Source organism: Mytilus californianus, unplaced genomic scaffold (genome assembly GCF_021869535.1).
Source record: "Mytilus californianus isolate M0D057914Y unplaced genomic scaffold, xbMytCali1.0.p SCAF_4, whole genome shotgun sequence".
NCBI lineage: Eukaryota > Metazoa > Mollusca > Bivalvia > Mytilida > Mytilidae > Mytilus > Mytilus californianus.
In genome coordinates, this window is record NW_026262690.1 from 66,887,559 (window position 1) to 66,903,919 (window position 16,361).

At 32.0% G+C, this 16,361-nt stretch overlaps 1 protein-coding gene across 2 annotated transcripts; it reads right to left on the bottom strand.

Annotated features, from left to right (window-relative positions):
• Positions 1 to 206: 206 nt before the first annotated feature.
• LOC127738394 (uncharacterized) lies at positions 207 to 15,378 on the bottom strand. 2 transcript variants are annotated; one of them, XM_052249629.1, is made up of 3 exons: positions 15,351 to 15,378; positions 3,366 to 5,763; positions 207 to 2,468 (listed from the first exon to the last, which is right to left on the bottom strand). In XM_052249629.1, exons 2-3 carry the CDS (start codon positions 5,738 to 5,740, stop codon positions 2,369 to 2,371), a joined length of 2,475 nt encoding a protein of 824 aa, XP_052105589.1. In that variant the 5' UTR covers positions 5,741 to 5,763; positions 15,351 to 15,378; the 3' UTR covers positions 207 to 2,368. The 2 variants fall into 2 exon arrangements, with proteins under 2 accessions (XP_052105589.1, XP_052105588.1); XM_052249628.1 differs by lacking the exon at positions 15,351 to 15,378 and adding an exon at positions 15,313 to 15,345.
• Between the last annotated feature and the right edge of the window lie 983 nt (positions 15,379 to 16,361).

The window sequence follows — 16,361 nt, forward strand, 5'->3', positions numbered from 1 at the left end:
AACTGTCCTTTACAGGCCATGAGCAAAACTGATGTTGGTAATTTTCGGAAGACATTTTTTTGTGAACAATGAAATCCGTATCATACATTTATATTGAAATACATGTCATTAGCATAAGATATCACCCTCATCGAATATGCGCTAGGGACTTTCAGTAAGCAGGTAAGATGAGTTGTTTTGTTTAAATAAATACATAAAATACAAAATTGAATTAACATTTTAATATTGATATAATATGGATATATGAATAAGAATTTTACTAGATTAACATAAACATCTGTACAACAGAGGATTGATCAATAATGGTGGATTTCAAGTTGTTAAATTACAAAAATTGACTTAAAATATTCAAATAGAATAAAATCTCAGGAAATAGAAAATCAGTAAATAACCTTGAATGACATATCTTGTTCTTTGTGATAAAAATATCAACCTAGTACAAACTTCTCTTGTTCATCAATAGTTTTAGTAGATTTATAGCCAATGTTTATAACATGTTTCTTTCTCTTTCCTGTATTATTTCCTTGTGCTTCATATAGAGTTTTTAAATTTCGAACACATCTGTATTTTTCTCAATGTAATAATTTTAACATGCTGATGTAGTCACAATATTATTTGAGAGGACTTCTTTATTGCCTTGGTTCCAATTTGACCATATTCAACTGTATTTGCTTTCCTTGTCTTTTCCATAAAGGCATTATTTTAAACTTAATGCATCATTCCTTTTTTCAAATAAACCAATTTCAACATTTATCACTTCAAAACATCTAGCCTTACAGACACATCTAATTGGTCAAGAATTTTTTTCACTATTTCTCAATGTTTTACATCTTGGTATACAATTTTTGTGCTTTGATTCTATCACAAGACACAGACATATTTCTGATTGCTAGTCTACATTATTTCGTATCAAGTTATTTTTTTATTTCCACAAATTTATTTACAACAAATGTACATAAATACACAAGTATATAATATATATCTATACTTTGCAAAATTGAGGAACTAAGTATCAGTGACTGGATTTTTTCTTGCAACTTCCTCCTTTCCGTTTCCCAACTGACAGTCTATCCACCAATTATGTTTTTTTTACAGAATAGCCAGCTTTTCTACACTTGTTATGCAGTGTATATATCCAGTTTTTAAAGTTATTTTAAAATATTTTCAATAAAATCATTAAAAATTCCAGCTAAAGAACGCACTGAAGAGCACAGTTATATTTTAAACCACATGAACATCACAGTTTTTAAAAAATTTCATACCACTTTGTCTTATCAAGGTATAAACACATGAAATACAGCGACAAAAAATAGGTATATATTTATTCAGATAATGATGAATTAAAAACTTTATCCCTCTAAGAAAGGCTTTGCTGTGCTAATAAGTTCAACTGCGAGCTACTGCTCACTGATGATACCCGCCCAAATATTTCGGTAAACAGGAAGTTGTTGAGTGATGAATCTGAAAGCGCATTACACAGTATAGCTGACTTATATAAACCCTGAAATCAAATTTCAGAAATCCTTGTAATGTAGTTCCTGAGAAAGATGCGACGAAATATTCATGGGACGGACGGACTGACGGACAGGCAGAGGTAAAACAGTATACCACCACTTTTTTAAAGCGGGAGTATAAAAATGGATTTCAGGGTATTGTCTGTGTACAGTTTAATGACAGACTGCCATTTTCTCGATTTATGTTCATTAGATACAATTTTTTGGGGTAATTATATACCATGGTTTCAATTTCTCTATATAATGCATATTCTCTTCCTCAAGGTTAGCATGACCTTTTTATGTTTGATGTTCTTCCACATACAGGCCCTTTGCATGAGTATATGTATATGTAAGACGTCTAGATATTAGTCAACGATCTATATACACTGTTTATAACAACATAAACATATTTATTTTATTTCTATTTATAATGCTCAATAACATTTTATTTTCTTTTCATGCCAAAAATACCAGCTTCTATCCTGTATTTTTTCTAAGGTCAATTATGTTAGATCAGACAAAAATTGATCTCCATAAATTTCCTTCAAAATCAAAAGTCCAACTCTTCTCTTCAGCATTCATTCTTTACAGCAGAAACTGATGATGTTGATGATAAGAAGATAACCAAGTGAAATATTTCAAACCTAATATTATACCTTTAACAAAGTTATGTAATACTGTTCGGGTAATTTCTTAATATTTGTTCATTAAGTATATTTTTAAAAATACTTCAGGGTTCAAAACATATAAAGTCTGTATCTATCCTTTCTCTGTTGATGGTATTACCATCTGTTCCAATGACACATTATTCTAGGATTTCTCATTTTCATCTTTTTCAATTTTAATAGTATTTTGCTTTCTTCTTCAACAAACTATGGTTTAACTGGCTCTTTTACCATGGCTCTTTTTAATTTGACAATAGCTGCACTTCCAGAATAACAACCTGATAGTTTGTTAAAATCAACTGTAAAGCTGAAACATAACAAAAATAGGAATCAGTAAAATTTTCTCCATGTTAATCATTTTATTTTAAAACTATGAGCAAAGGCATTTATGATATTTCATTTTCCTTCAAAATCTTGAAGTCTGCTCAATGATAAATGATATGTACTTTAACACAGATCAGCAGTCGTTACAAATAAAGTTACTTGGTATATAACATGTATTATCAAATTTAAGGTAAATATCACAGAGAGAGTAACCCAATTAATTAAAATCAAAAGAAATTTTAAGGTCAAGTTGGTCAACACAAAGTTCAACAATAGACAAATGTCTATCATGTCTATATATATACAATATGTCAAGCTTTAAACCACAGTGAGTCTAGAAAATGTGTAAACAAATGTAACAGAAAAACCAAATATAATATACCATCAACACTAATTAATAGATGACCAAAGAAAACATCAGTCACTGATGGGTGAGGTTATGTCATCCACATGTTTTGCCATCTGACAATAATTGAACTGCCAATTAAATTTACATTTAACCAGAATTTAATTATTTTTATTTTGGAATGCTGACTGTATTGCACTTATTGCTCGTTTTGTTAATGTTAACTAGTTCTTTGTTCATGTTACATTTGCAGTTCTTAGGGCCTCTATCTGTACCATTAGATCAATTGTAGTTTGCTTTATGTCCAGTGGCAAATTACACAATAAGACAATTTCATGTATCTCTTAACAGTATGAAATAATGATATTTATTTGCAAGAGAGTCAAACAACGCTGAATTCCAGTCAGAAAAATTAGCTATCCTCATACATTATACAACACAAAAGATTACTGCATGTACATGTAAGAAGATGGCTTATGTGTTGCTTATTGCTACTTTGTTTCTCTTAAACCTGCTGTATAAAAAAATACTTACTATTTTCCATCAACTAGTACTGTTGCTGTTTTAGCTGCCAGATAGTTTTGATATTTAGTTTCTAAATCTTTGATGGTTTTCTGTGAAATTTCTGTCCATTTATTGTTGTCAGCTATAGACCAGCATGGTATATGATTGGTTGCATTCTCATCATTTTCTGGTACCTGATTGTTTGTGGCCTCATCCTTTCCTGGTATATTATTGGTTGTAACCTCATCCTTTCCTGATACTTTATTGGTTGTCTTATTATTCAAAACTGTAGAAGATTTCGATATTTTCTTTGAATAAGATTCTTTTCCTGCAGGAGAAGCTCCATCCTTTTCTAATTTCAATGCTGTATCCTCTATCAAATCTTTTGCTGCCATACAAACATTTCTCTTTTCTTCTATACTTGTTTCCTGCGAATTGGTCTCACTTGATACTGAGCTCAGACTTGTATCCATCACTTTTTGAATTTTGACTGATATAACATCATCACCACCAACTTGTACTTTTCTTTTCAACCTTTCTTTAGTAAAGTCAGATTTTTCTTCATCCATCCCTAACTGATTTGACATGTACCTTCTTCCAGTCTTTACAAGTTCATCTTTAAAATCAGTTAACGACCATTTTAATAATGCTAAATCCCTGGTCAACCCATCAACTAAAACTCTTGGATCTAAACCATATTTGCAAAGGATTTCATACACATTACCTTGCAGTAAACTATGATTGCGACGACACGAGGACCATATATTGCAACGACCTTCAACAAAATTGCGACAAATATGAAGGAAAGGACATTTTTGCTGCTGTTGTTGATTTCCCATTTTCTCTTTGCTCCTACATCCCTTCAAACTGTTGTAGAAATGACATATAATAGGGACGGTCACCCTGCATCTGTTTGCATCATGTTGGAGCAATAGACACAAGTTTGGTAATTCTACTCTATGAAGGTAAAACTTTTGTTGTACCTCTATATTGTGATCGTCACTCAAGTTGTGGCCAAATTTACATTTAATCATGTCACATGAACTCAGAACATAGAATTTACAAATGTGAAGTGCATCACAGTCACCCTGGCAAGATTTTGGATGATTTGAATGAGCCTGGCACAGTTTGACATCTGATTTTGCTCGAACTAATTCAATTCCTTCAGTACTCAGTCCATCCTCTTCTTTATTTGCTTTCTCTGTATCAAATTCAAATACTTTTGGATATTTCTGTAAAAAAGGTTTCAAAACTTTATCATCTTTAAATCGATGCTTGACAGTACTTACAAATTCCTTTTCTAATCCTATAACTGTAAATTCTCCTCCGTTTTTGAGAAGTAGATTCAGTAAATCAGAAATTAAATCTTCGATTGCCTCTTTTCCTAACAACTCTGGTTTAATTACAGGCAAATTGTTCAGTTCTTCCTCAGAATCTTGATTTACAACTGATTCCTCTTCCCTGATTTTAGGCTCAACATTTGTAGGCTTATTTTTTAAGAATTCTATAGCCATTTTGATACCAGATTCATTTGTTGGCCAATCATAACTTCTTTGGTTTGATTGTGAACTTAAGACACCTTCTTCTAAAGGTTCATAAATATCAGTACTCTCATTTTTATTTTCAGAAAAAATCCTTTTATGCCAGTTTCTCTCTTTGTATCTTTCTTGTCTTGGACTATCAAAATAGTAATTCTCGTAACCTGCTCTTTTGAAATTCCTTCTTCTATCTCTAGCATCATTAACTCTTTCCTCATTATAGTATTGCTGTTCACTGCCAAGTGTTTCCCTGTTCTGATAATCATGTAAATCCCTTCTATCATAATCATGGGGATGCTGAAAATCATAATTATCTCCCATATCATATCTCCTGTCATCATATGGGTCTCTTTCATCTTTATTATAACTTCTGTTTTCATAAGTATCATTGTCTCTGCTATAACTGACTCTAATATCTTCAACAAAGTTTCCATCTCTATCTCTTCGTTCATTAATATTGTCTCTCTCATAAAACCTATCATATTCTTTGTCTGCAAATTCAGCATTATCTCTGCTGTATCGATCCCTTTCTAAATATTCAAATGTATCACTTGCATGCCTTTCTCTCCCTACAAAATTATAATCATCTCTATCATAACATTGCTCCATACTTCCTGAATTTTCCTCAAAATTCCTGTGATAATATCCACTTGTTTCATCTGACTTTTGATACTGATTTGATCTATTTGCATTTCTAAAATTACTTTTATGAAATATTTCTTGTGTATCCTGAAACCCTATATCATCAGTATTCCATCCTGGTCTATCTCTCTGAACTTCTCTTGACTTTGCCCTGCCACGTCCTCTATTACTGTTGCCACCAAACTTACTATGAGCATGCCCTCTGCCTCTTTGGTAGGGTCTCATGGTTATATGGATTTTCTTATAATCTGAAATATTTTTGTATAAAAATAATTCCATTAACTAGGATACAATCTGTTTCATGTAGGTTTCTGAAGCTAATAGCGAATTACTGCAAATTGTGTAAAATAACAAAAATTGGACTACACAAAGCTTTAAAGACGTAGGAATCATATTGAGGTACAATGTAGTTCATCAATAAACAATTTGTTACCCTTCGTGACTTTCTTTTTCTTGTATGTATAAATATATTTAACTTTCTGTCTAATAATTTTGAACTAAAATAATATGAAAAGAAATATGATTTTAAATTAATTTTAAATTAACTTTTGTTTATTTTGAACCCTCTAAAAAGTCAAAACTTAGTTTGATAAAAAATCAGATCTTTCACTTTGCTATATATCAGTGGCGGATCCAGAACTTTTCATAAGGGGGGCCCGCTGACTGACCTAAAGGGGGGGCCCGCTCCAGTCATGCTTCAGTGATTCCCTATATAATCAACCAAATTTTTCCCACAAAAGGGGGGGGGGGGCCTGGGCCCCCCCCTGGATCCGCCTATGTATATGATTTGTTTGTCATGGTGTGGAACACCTGAAAACATCCCATAAGGGATCATATTTAGACGACCTTGTATTCATATTTTTTACTTTTTATTTTTAATCAACCAATCATTTCAAGGGACACAGTGGCACTTTGATTACAAATTTTCCCCTGCAAACATAGATTGATACAATTGAAACCAAATTCAACCATTATATTGATTGAATATTTTATTTACTTACACTTTTTAACATACAATTCTAAATAAACAAAACAATGCATTTTACTGCTTTGCTAGGTTGAGAAATGTTTATAATAAGGTATGTCTATAAAATGGAAATTCAATGGTTTAAACACAAGATTTTCAACACTAAATTGGGAAAAATATGGCAGTAACTGGAACTGTCAAAAACTTATGAAAGCAAGAAGATACTGTAAATTCAGAATTTAAAGCGATGTTTTTATTAATGCGAAAAATACAAAAGTATCAGGTTTGTAATAATAAAAACTCACATTCATAATTTCAGTAGTGATTTTCCTTCACAAAATTTTTGGAATGGCATTAATTAGATCTGGCATTTTTAGCAGTAATCAGTGATTTGCAATAATAAATGCATGCATTAATTTCTGAATTACAGTACCGGTACTTAAAATCTGAGGAAAATTATGGATAAGAAAATTTTATACATTTCAACTAAACAGAATCATCAGAAAAGATTAAGTTTCTTTACATATACATATCATGGATTACAGCTTACCGGTAATTCATTTTTATCATGTTTATGTTTATCCTTTTTTTTTTTAAGGAATTCTTTTCAAGAAGGATTAGAACCATCCCAGTTTGATGTCAGTGAAGTGTTTCCAAGGTTCATTTCCCATTGTAAATGTAGTACATGTATTAACATTTTTTTCAGAAAAATAACATGCTGATGATGGTTAAACAGTATACGTAGTTTAGGGTGAAACTACAAGCAGTTTTATTTTGTTTTGAAGATTCTAATTCTATATGTATAAAAATGTATCTTCATGTATATTCAGTATAAAGATGAAAATTAAGTAATATATTCAAAATAAATATAAAAACAGTAAAATATCACAATCATTTCACAAAATATACATGTGACAGTATGGATATTTTAAGTGTTTACACAAGGCCTTTTCAGCATCATGGTAACGTGATACTTTCTTGCTTGATAGTGGTGCTATCTGAAATGATTTTCTTACAGATTGTGTTATGGATGTGGTGCTTTAATTTTTAGAAACAAGATGATGGTATTTGAAAATTTCCCATTTACCGAGATGCTATATGAAATTTGTGTGTAGAAAACTGAATATTTTGTGAAACAATAGTGATTTTATATTGTTTTAATATTAATTCTAATACGACGTGCTTCTTTCGCTTTGTAAACAACAGCCTGATAAAATTCTTGATATATCTATACTTAGTGCAGACTCGTTATAGTGTAACGTCACGTCAAAGCATGACGTTATAGGAATGAAAACTCTCAAGCTGAAGATTATTCCTTTACATGTACGCTCTAAATTCGGATAATATTGCATCAAAATGGAGTTTTGAGGTAGGTGTTGTATCATTTTCTATTCTATTGCATCATTCGCACATTCATGGATTTCAGCAAGTCAACATGGCAACTCACTCCGTAGTTAAGACATGTCAACTGTGGATTTGACAGTGAATAGTAGCCTACGAAAAAAAAATGTTTGGGTTAAGAATTATAAGGATTGAACACCTTTTTTCTAGGGGTTATTTAAGAAATAATTCATGCAAGCCTTAGATTTATTTGGAATTTGTAGCTTTAATCTTACAGGGGGTAAAATAGAACAGCCATACACACGGCAATCTTACTTTCGATTCAGTTTTTCAAATTACCGTATTTGTCCTATCAGAATCGAAATAATTCATGCAAACCATTGATTTGTTATCATTTTCACATAGCCTGTGCCATTATATTCGTTAAACTTATCCCTCACTAACGCTTGAGATAAAATTCAAATATAAAAGGCCCATGCCATGTGAAAATTTCCAACAAATCTATAGCTTGCATGAATTATTTCTTAATTTCTATATAGGTTCTGTACCATCCTTTCCTACTGTATGTTTTTTACTATCTTTACTATTTGTGAACTCATAAAAACTAAAAAACTTTTTGAAATATATAGTGGGGGTATATACATGTAGTGTAATATTGTACAAAATCTAAATAAAAAAAAGGTGTTAAATAAAAAAATTAATAAAATTGGCAAGGCAGAAAACTTGCAGGAGGATATCCTGGCATATAAATACTGCCTTCATATTGATAATAAAACTCTTGAACAAAAAATTGTCGGAAATGTTATGTGATTAGTGTCAATTTTATGAGTAAACAATGGCTTAAGACTTTTCCAACTGATTTTTATACTTTGTTCTTATTTTGTGCTGTTAACACCACTGTCCCAGGTAAGGGAGGTTTGAGTGCTTAAAACAAGTTTAACCATGCCACATTCTTTAACTTTATGTGGCTGTCCTAAGTCAGGAGCCTGTACTTTAATGGTTGATTTTGCTTGCTGTCTGCCATATTAGTTTTTTTATTCATTATTTTCAGCATAAATCAGGGTATAAATGGTTTTCTCATTTGAAATGTTTCACATTTTGTCATGCAAGGATTTTTTATAGCTTACTATACGGTATGAGGTTTGTACATTGTAGGTTGTACAGTGCCCTTTAGTTGTTTTAATCTTCTCGTTTGGTCTCAGGAGGTCATTGGTGGATAGTTGTCTCATACCACATCTACTTATTTATATTACTTTCAATAATGCAACATCAATATAAATTTGAAGTAAATTGATCAAAACATACTTAAATTAGTGCAAGACCTGTGAATGTTGCATTAATTCTGATGGTTGAAAAAGTCCAATAACTCTTGAATGACAAATGGGAAAATTGAGAAATTTGAAGGTGTATGTAATTAAACTTGCTTTTACTAATCTTAACAATTGTGTAAAGTCACAAGTAAATGGTTCCAAACATATTTAAGTTTGTGAGCAGTATTTTTTCAATATCATTGCAAAAGATAGTCTTTAATAAAATGCTCCGCTGGGTGCAGCTTGATATGACCACAGAGGTCGAACCCTGAACAGTTGGGGCAAGTATGGACACAACATTCAAGCTTGATACAGCTCTGAATTTGGATTGTGATTAAATATTTGACACAGCATAGGTTTCTGACACAGAATGAATGTGGTCTAAGAACTCAAAATTTTTTAATTTACCCATTATGGTCCAATATCCAAAATCTAAATACATACACGGTTAGATTCAGCATATCAAAGAACCCCAAGAATTCAACTTTTGTTAAAATCAAACTAAGTTTAATTTTGGACCCTTTGGACCTTAATGTAGACCAATTTGAAAACGGGACCAAAAATTAAGAATCTAAATACACAGTTAGATTCAGCATATCAAAGAACCCCAATATTTCAATTTTTGATGAAATCAAACCATATCATTATTATTTGCTTTTATGTATAAATCAAAAATAACCAACTTATAATGGAAAATTTTGAAGAAAAAAAAAGGAAAAAAAGGATAAAAAAAAACTAGAGGCTCTCAAGAGCATGTATCGCTCACCTGTATTTACTGATGCTTTGGAAATCATGTAAAATAAGGTTAAAATCATAATTAATAGTATTAGATATTAGATATTATAATGATATCTAAGATAATAACAAATAAACTGCTTCGCTGAGTGCAGCTAGATACGCCCGCAGAGGTCCAACCCTGAACAGTTGGGGCAAAAATGGACACAATATTCAAGCTTGATTCAGGTCTGAATTTGGATTGAAATTAAATATTTGACATATTATAGGTTTCTGAATAAATGTAGTCAAAGAACTTGAAATTGGTTATATGAATTGATTTTATATTCAATTAAAGATTTATTGCTGTTGTGCAATACTTAGTAAATCTGTTGTCAGACTATAAACAAATAAAGTTCAATTAATTCTCAATGTCATATTAGAAATTTATGAAAATAAAAAGGGAGCTTACATCAATAGATATAAACAATTCACCAAAGTTTCATGAGAATTGGTCACAGCATTTTTGAGTTATATGGCCGAAAACTGGAAAATCACCCCTTTTTTTAATGAATAAAACCCCACAACTCAGAAATGTAAAATGTAAAATTTATAAAATTCTAAAGGGAGCTTACATCAATACATACAAACAATTCACCAAAGTTTCATAAGAATTGCTGAAAGCATTTTTGAGTTTTTGTCCGAAAACAGGAAAATCCCCCCTTTTTTATGAATAAAACCCCATAACTCGGAAACGTAAAATCTAAATTTTATAAAAAACGAAAGGGAGCTCACGTCAATAGATATAAACAATTCACCAAAGTTTTATGCAAATTGGTTAAAGCATTTTTGAGTTAATGTCCAACATGTTGATGACGGACAGACGGACGGACAGAGGTATACCATAATACGTCCTGTAAACGGGCGTATACAAACTGCAAAATTTCTGTAAAATTACTAACTCAGGGGCAGCAACCCAACAACGGGTTGTCGGATTCGTCTGAAAATTTCAGGGCAGATAAACCTAAATCTGATGAACATTTTTGCCACCTGTCAGATTTGCTCTAAATGCTTAAGTTTCAGAGATATAAACCAAAAACTGCATTTTACCCCTATGTTCTATTTTTAACCAAGTCGGCCATGATGGTTGGAAGGCGGGGTCATTGGACAAATTTTTTAAAATAGATACCCTAATAATGATTATGGCCAAGTATGGTTAAATTTGTCTCAGTAGTTTAAGAGAAGAAGATTTTTGTAAAAGATTACAAAAATTAATGAAAAATTGTTAAAAATTGACTATAAAGGGCAATAACTCCTAAAGGGGTGGACTGACCATTTTGGTCATGTTTGGTCATGATGACTTATTTGTAGATCTTTGCTGAACATTATTGCTGTTTATAGTTTATCTCTCTATCTATAATAATATTCAAGATAATAACCAAAAACTGCAAAATTTCCTTAAAATTACCAATTCAGGGGCAGCAACCCAACAACAGGTTGTCAGATTTGTCTGAAAATTTCAGGGCAGATAGATCTTGACCTGATAATCAGTTTAACCCCTTTGTCAGATTTACTCTAAATGCTTTGGTTTCAGAGATATAAGCTAAAATCTACATTTTACCCCTATGTTCTATTTTTAGCCATGGTGGCCATCTTGGTTGGTTGGCGGGGTCATCGGACACATTTTTAAACTAGATACCCTAATGATGATTGTGGCCAAGTTTGATTAAATTTGGTCCAGTGGTTTCAGAGAAGATTTTTGTAAAAAGCTAACGACGACGGACAACGATCGGATGACAACCGCCAAGTGATGAGAAAAGCTCACTTGGCCCTTCAGGCCAGGTGAGCTAACAGGGAAAAAAATCCCTCCCCCAATTTTTTGAACCCCCTTATGATTCATCTACCCCAAAAACAATCCCAGCCTTCCCTTTGTGGTATGGTACCTTGCAGTACAATTTCAGAGATCCATACACTTGAACACAGTTATTGTCTGGAAACTGTAAAAATGCTTGTTTTTTGCCCCAAATTCCTAAACGTTTAGGGCAAATCAAACCCAGCTTTCCCTTTGTGATATGGAACCTTGTAGTACAATTTCATAAAGATCCATACACTTACACACAAGTTATTGTCCTGAAACTAGAAAAATGCTTGTTTTTTGCCCTTTTTTGGCCACTAATTCCTAAAATTTTGAGGCAATTACCCCAAACTCAATCCCAGCCTTCCCTTTGTAGTATGGTACCTTGCGGTTCAATTTCAGAGAGATCCATACACTTGAACACAAGTAATTGTCTGGAAACTAGAAAAATGCTTATTTTTGGCCCCTTTTTTGCCCCTTATTCCTAAACGTTTAGGGCAATTACCCCCAAACTCAAACCCAGCTTTTCCTTTGTGATATGGAACCTTGTAGTACAATTTCATAAAGATCCATACACTTACACACAAGTTATTGTCTGGAAACTAGAAAAATGCTTGTTTTTTGCCCCTAATTCCTAAAATTTTGAGGCAATTACCCCAAAAATCAATCTCAGCATTCCCTTTGTGGTATGGTACCTTGCAGTACAATTCCAGAGAGATCCATTCACTTACACACAAGTTATTGTCCGGAATCTAGAAAAATGCTTGTTTTTTTGCCCCTTTATGTCCCCTAATTCCTCAAATTTTGGGGGAATTACCCCCAAAAACAATCCCAGCCTTCCCTTTGTGGTATGGTACCTTGCAGTACAATTTTATAAAGATCAATACACTTACACACAATTTATTGTCATGAAACTTGAAAAATGCTTGTTTTTTTACCCTTTTTTGCCCCTAATTCCTAAAATTTGGAGGCAATTACCCCCAAAATCAATCCCAGCATTCCCTTTGTGATATGGAACCTTGTTGTACGATGTCAGAGAGATCCATACACTTACACACAAGTTATTGTCATGAAACTAGAAAAATGCTTGCTTTTTGCCCCTTTTTGGCCCTTAATTCCTAAAATTTGGAGGCAATTACCCCCAAAATCAATCCCAGCATTCCCTTTGTGATATGGAACCTTGTGGTACAATGTCAGAGAGATCCATACACTAACACACAAGTTATGTCTGGAAGTTACAAAAATGCTTATTTTTGGCCCCTAATTCCTTAACTGTTGGTACCATAACTCCCAAAATCAATCCCCACCTTCCTTTTGTGGTATTGAACCTTAAGGTAAAATTTTATAGAGATCCATTCACTCAAACTGTTAGAGTGCGAAAACCAATGTGTCTTCGGACGACGATGACGACAACGTCATACCAATATACGACCACAAAATTTTTTTGCGGTTGTATAAAAATCAAAACATCTTTTGTTGTGCTCAATTTTGACACTGTGTGCAATACGTCATCAGTTCTTGATAGTTGTGAAAAGTATAGTATGGTTACTATGGAATGCATGTTTGATATTAATAGAGGATTTAAAATTACGCAAATTGAAGAAAAATATCAATTAAGTATCATTTGTCTCTAGAAACAAATGATTTTTTATGAATTTTAGCCTTATCGATCAATTTAGGCATCTTTAACAGATATCCTAGGAATTTTCACTCAAGGACAAACATATGCATTGAATATTAATCTTTGATATATTTTAGATGGTTTTAAATTATTGAACCAATTCTTATATGTTATAAGATGTTGTCACAGCTGTTATTAATATTTTACTGTCACAGTAACAATTTTTACTTTTCAGATAATTGAATTGAATTAAATTTAAAAGTTCATAAGATATGCCCAAACTGCGTTCCATAGATTTTTTTCCTTAGCGATGTCACACCACATCTAACGGTTGTTTATTACGTATGTGGACTTGACCTTCTTTTCGAGCTAAGATTTGTTTACATTTAAAAACATGCTATTTATGAACCGAGAATATGAAGTTGGGCTAGTTTTGGGAATAAGGAAAAGTAGGTTAAAATCGGAAAATATTATTTCTACTGTTGCACCATGTCTGAAAACTTGAAATGGTGAAATTATTGCTTGCTTGAAGCAAGATTTTGTTCTGTCCTTGGAATCCCGACAAATAGAAAACATGTGCGATTTCGCGAAATATGTCTATTTTAACAATGCGCATTGTTATCGAGAACTGATTACTATCGAGAACAGATGACTACACGATATTTATTATTATTATTATTATTATTATGTTATCCCTCAATGGAGGGTTTTTCCCATGGCAGTGTCTGCGCGTACCCGCATGCGGGTACGAATAGTCAAATTGCCATTCGTAGGCTGCGCGTACCCACATCCGGTTTTATAATAATATGGCATCGGATCGGGAATGAAACGTGAAATATATACGGATATTATCGATAATATGGGGATTTCGTGAAGAACGAGTGAAGAGTATGAAAAATAATATTTTCAAATTGTATTTATTAGATTTATTAGATAATAATACATAATAAATATTGCAAATTAAATGCACACTGATGGAATATGAAACTGTACAGTCCCTGTAAAAGAAAAACATGATAAAAATTAATACTTTTATGAAATGTAAATGCAAATTTAAAGAATTAAATTTTACTGAATTTGAAAATTACCCATATGAGATTAAAAAATAATCTTTTAGTAAAATGTAAAACAGAAACTGAAATTTTAATAGATCTTAAATGACTAAAATTAAAGCTTTGGTGTCTATATAAAAATTAAAGAAGCAAGTAATAATGTCAAATTAAACCAATTTTAAAAGATTCATGTAACTAATTAAGATTTGGAACAAATTTTACATATCCAATAGGATTGTTTTGGCACATATTTCAACCCTGCACATTTCAAATGTTGTTTCTTTTATACAATTGTATAAAATTACTCGACTGATAGTTTTGAACAAATTGTTCCAATTCATGAAAACTTTGAAATGTCTTCCCCACATGTATATCACTCTCTTCCATTTTAAGAATATTTATTAACTGAGAAAAACTGTTCACTTACCTATATATAAATATTTATAAAACTTCTGAGAAGTTTTAATCAATTTATTCACTAATTGCGACAAATTCCGTATATATTTCACATTTAATTCCCGATCCGATGCCACATTATTATAAAATCGGATGCGGGTACGCGTAGCCTACGAATGGCAATTTGACTATTCGTACTGGATGCGGGTACGCACAGACACTGCCTATTCGGAGTATTCCTAATAGTAATACTATGGTTAATGAAAAAATTAAACAAATTAAATACGGATTTGGCTATCCTACCTACTGCCAAATCAGAAGAAAACAGCTCTTCTGCTCATTCCAACTCTGTCTCAGAAAACTGAGAGCATGTGTGAGTGTCATTGTATAATGTGTGTTTACAAATGTGAATCTGCCACGGCGCATTTTTCCCGCCATACATAATTTTAATAATAGTTTGATGTTTAAATATGTTTTTCTTAGCAATGGAAAGCCTCCTCAACTTATAATGACTGATGACAGAAAAGAAGTTAACCATAACCTGATATTAATTTATCTCGAAAATGATGCCCACCTTACCTTTTATAATTCTAAATGGATAGTCAAGCTCGGAACGACAACGAAGGACAAATTTTAATGCTATTTTAAATATTTCGACTCCGATCCAAGATCGCAATTATCGAGAACCTGGGATTTCTTTTGTATTTTGTATTTAAAAAATATAATCTAATTCAAACTTTGCAATGAAAACAAGATGCATAAAGTAAATTACAATTCAAATACCAAACTGATGGTACATCTCAGTATGTCTATAGTTAGATGTTATTGGAAATAAATGAATTAAAACTTAAGTTTAAAAATTCAACCTTCTGGTTAAGTGGAGACCTTAATCATCCAGATATAAATTGGCCATCAATGACAATAGAGGGGGAAATGTACCCGAAGGAAATGAACGAAATCTTTTTAGATATAAACAATCTAGGTTTGGATCAGTTAGTAGATTTTCCTACCAGTTTAGACATCTTTTGTACCAACCAACCAACTCTAATAACTAAAATAAAATCAATACCCGGTATATCGGATCACAATATAGTTTTGGTTGATGCCATTTGTAAGCCAGACCACACAAGTTAGAACTTATTATAGATCAGTGGTGGATTAAGTTTAGAGATGGTATAACAAAAATCATCAATGAAAATATACCATATGTAAAATGACAAAATCTAAATATACAAACCCTTGGGAAAATAAAGAAATTGATAGTCTATGTAAAAAGTTCGTAAGGGTTCCGCGGAACCCAGCGTCTCGCCTACTTTTGCTGCTAGTCACAGGCTCAACATAAATGGGGAAAAAATTATTAAAAAATTTCCTATAGATGCTATCTTTTGATTGTAAGAAGCTCCTGTCCAAGTTTGGTAAAAATCCAGAATGGTTTATGAATCTAATAAATGTTTTCAAAACTTTAACTACAGACTGTATGTAATGTTAACTGGAAGAAAAACTAAGTCCATTTATAAGTTATATACGGAAAAACAGGAAATAAATTTTTACAAAATTTCCTTCTAGATACTAGCTTTTGATCATAAACAA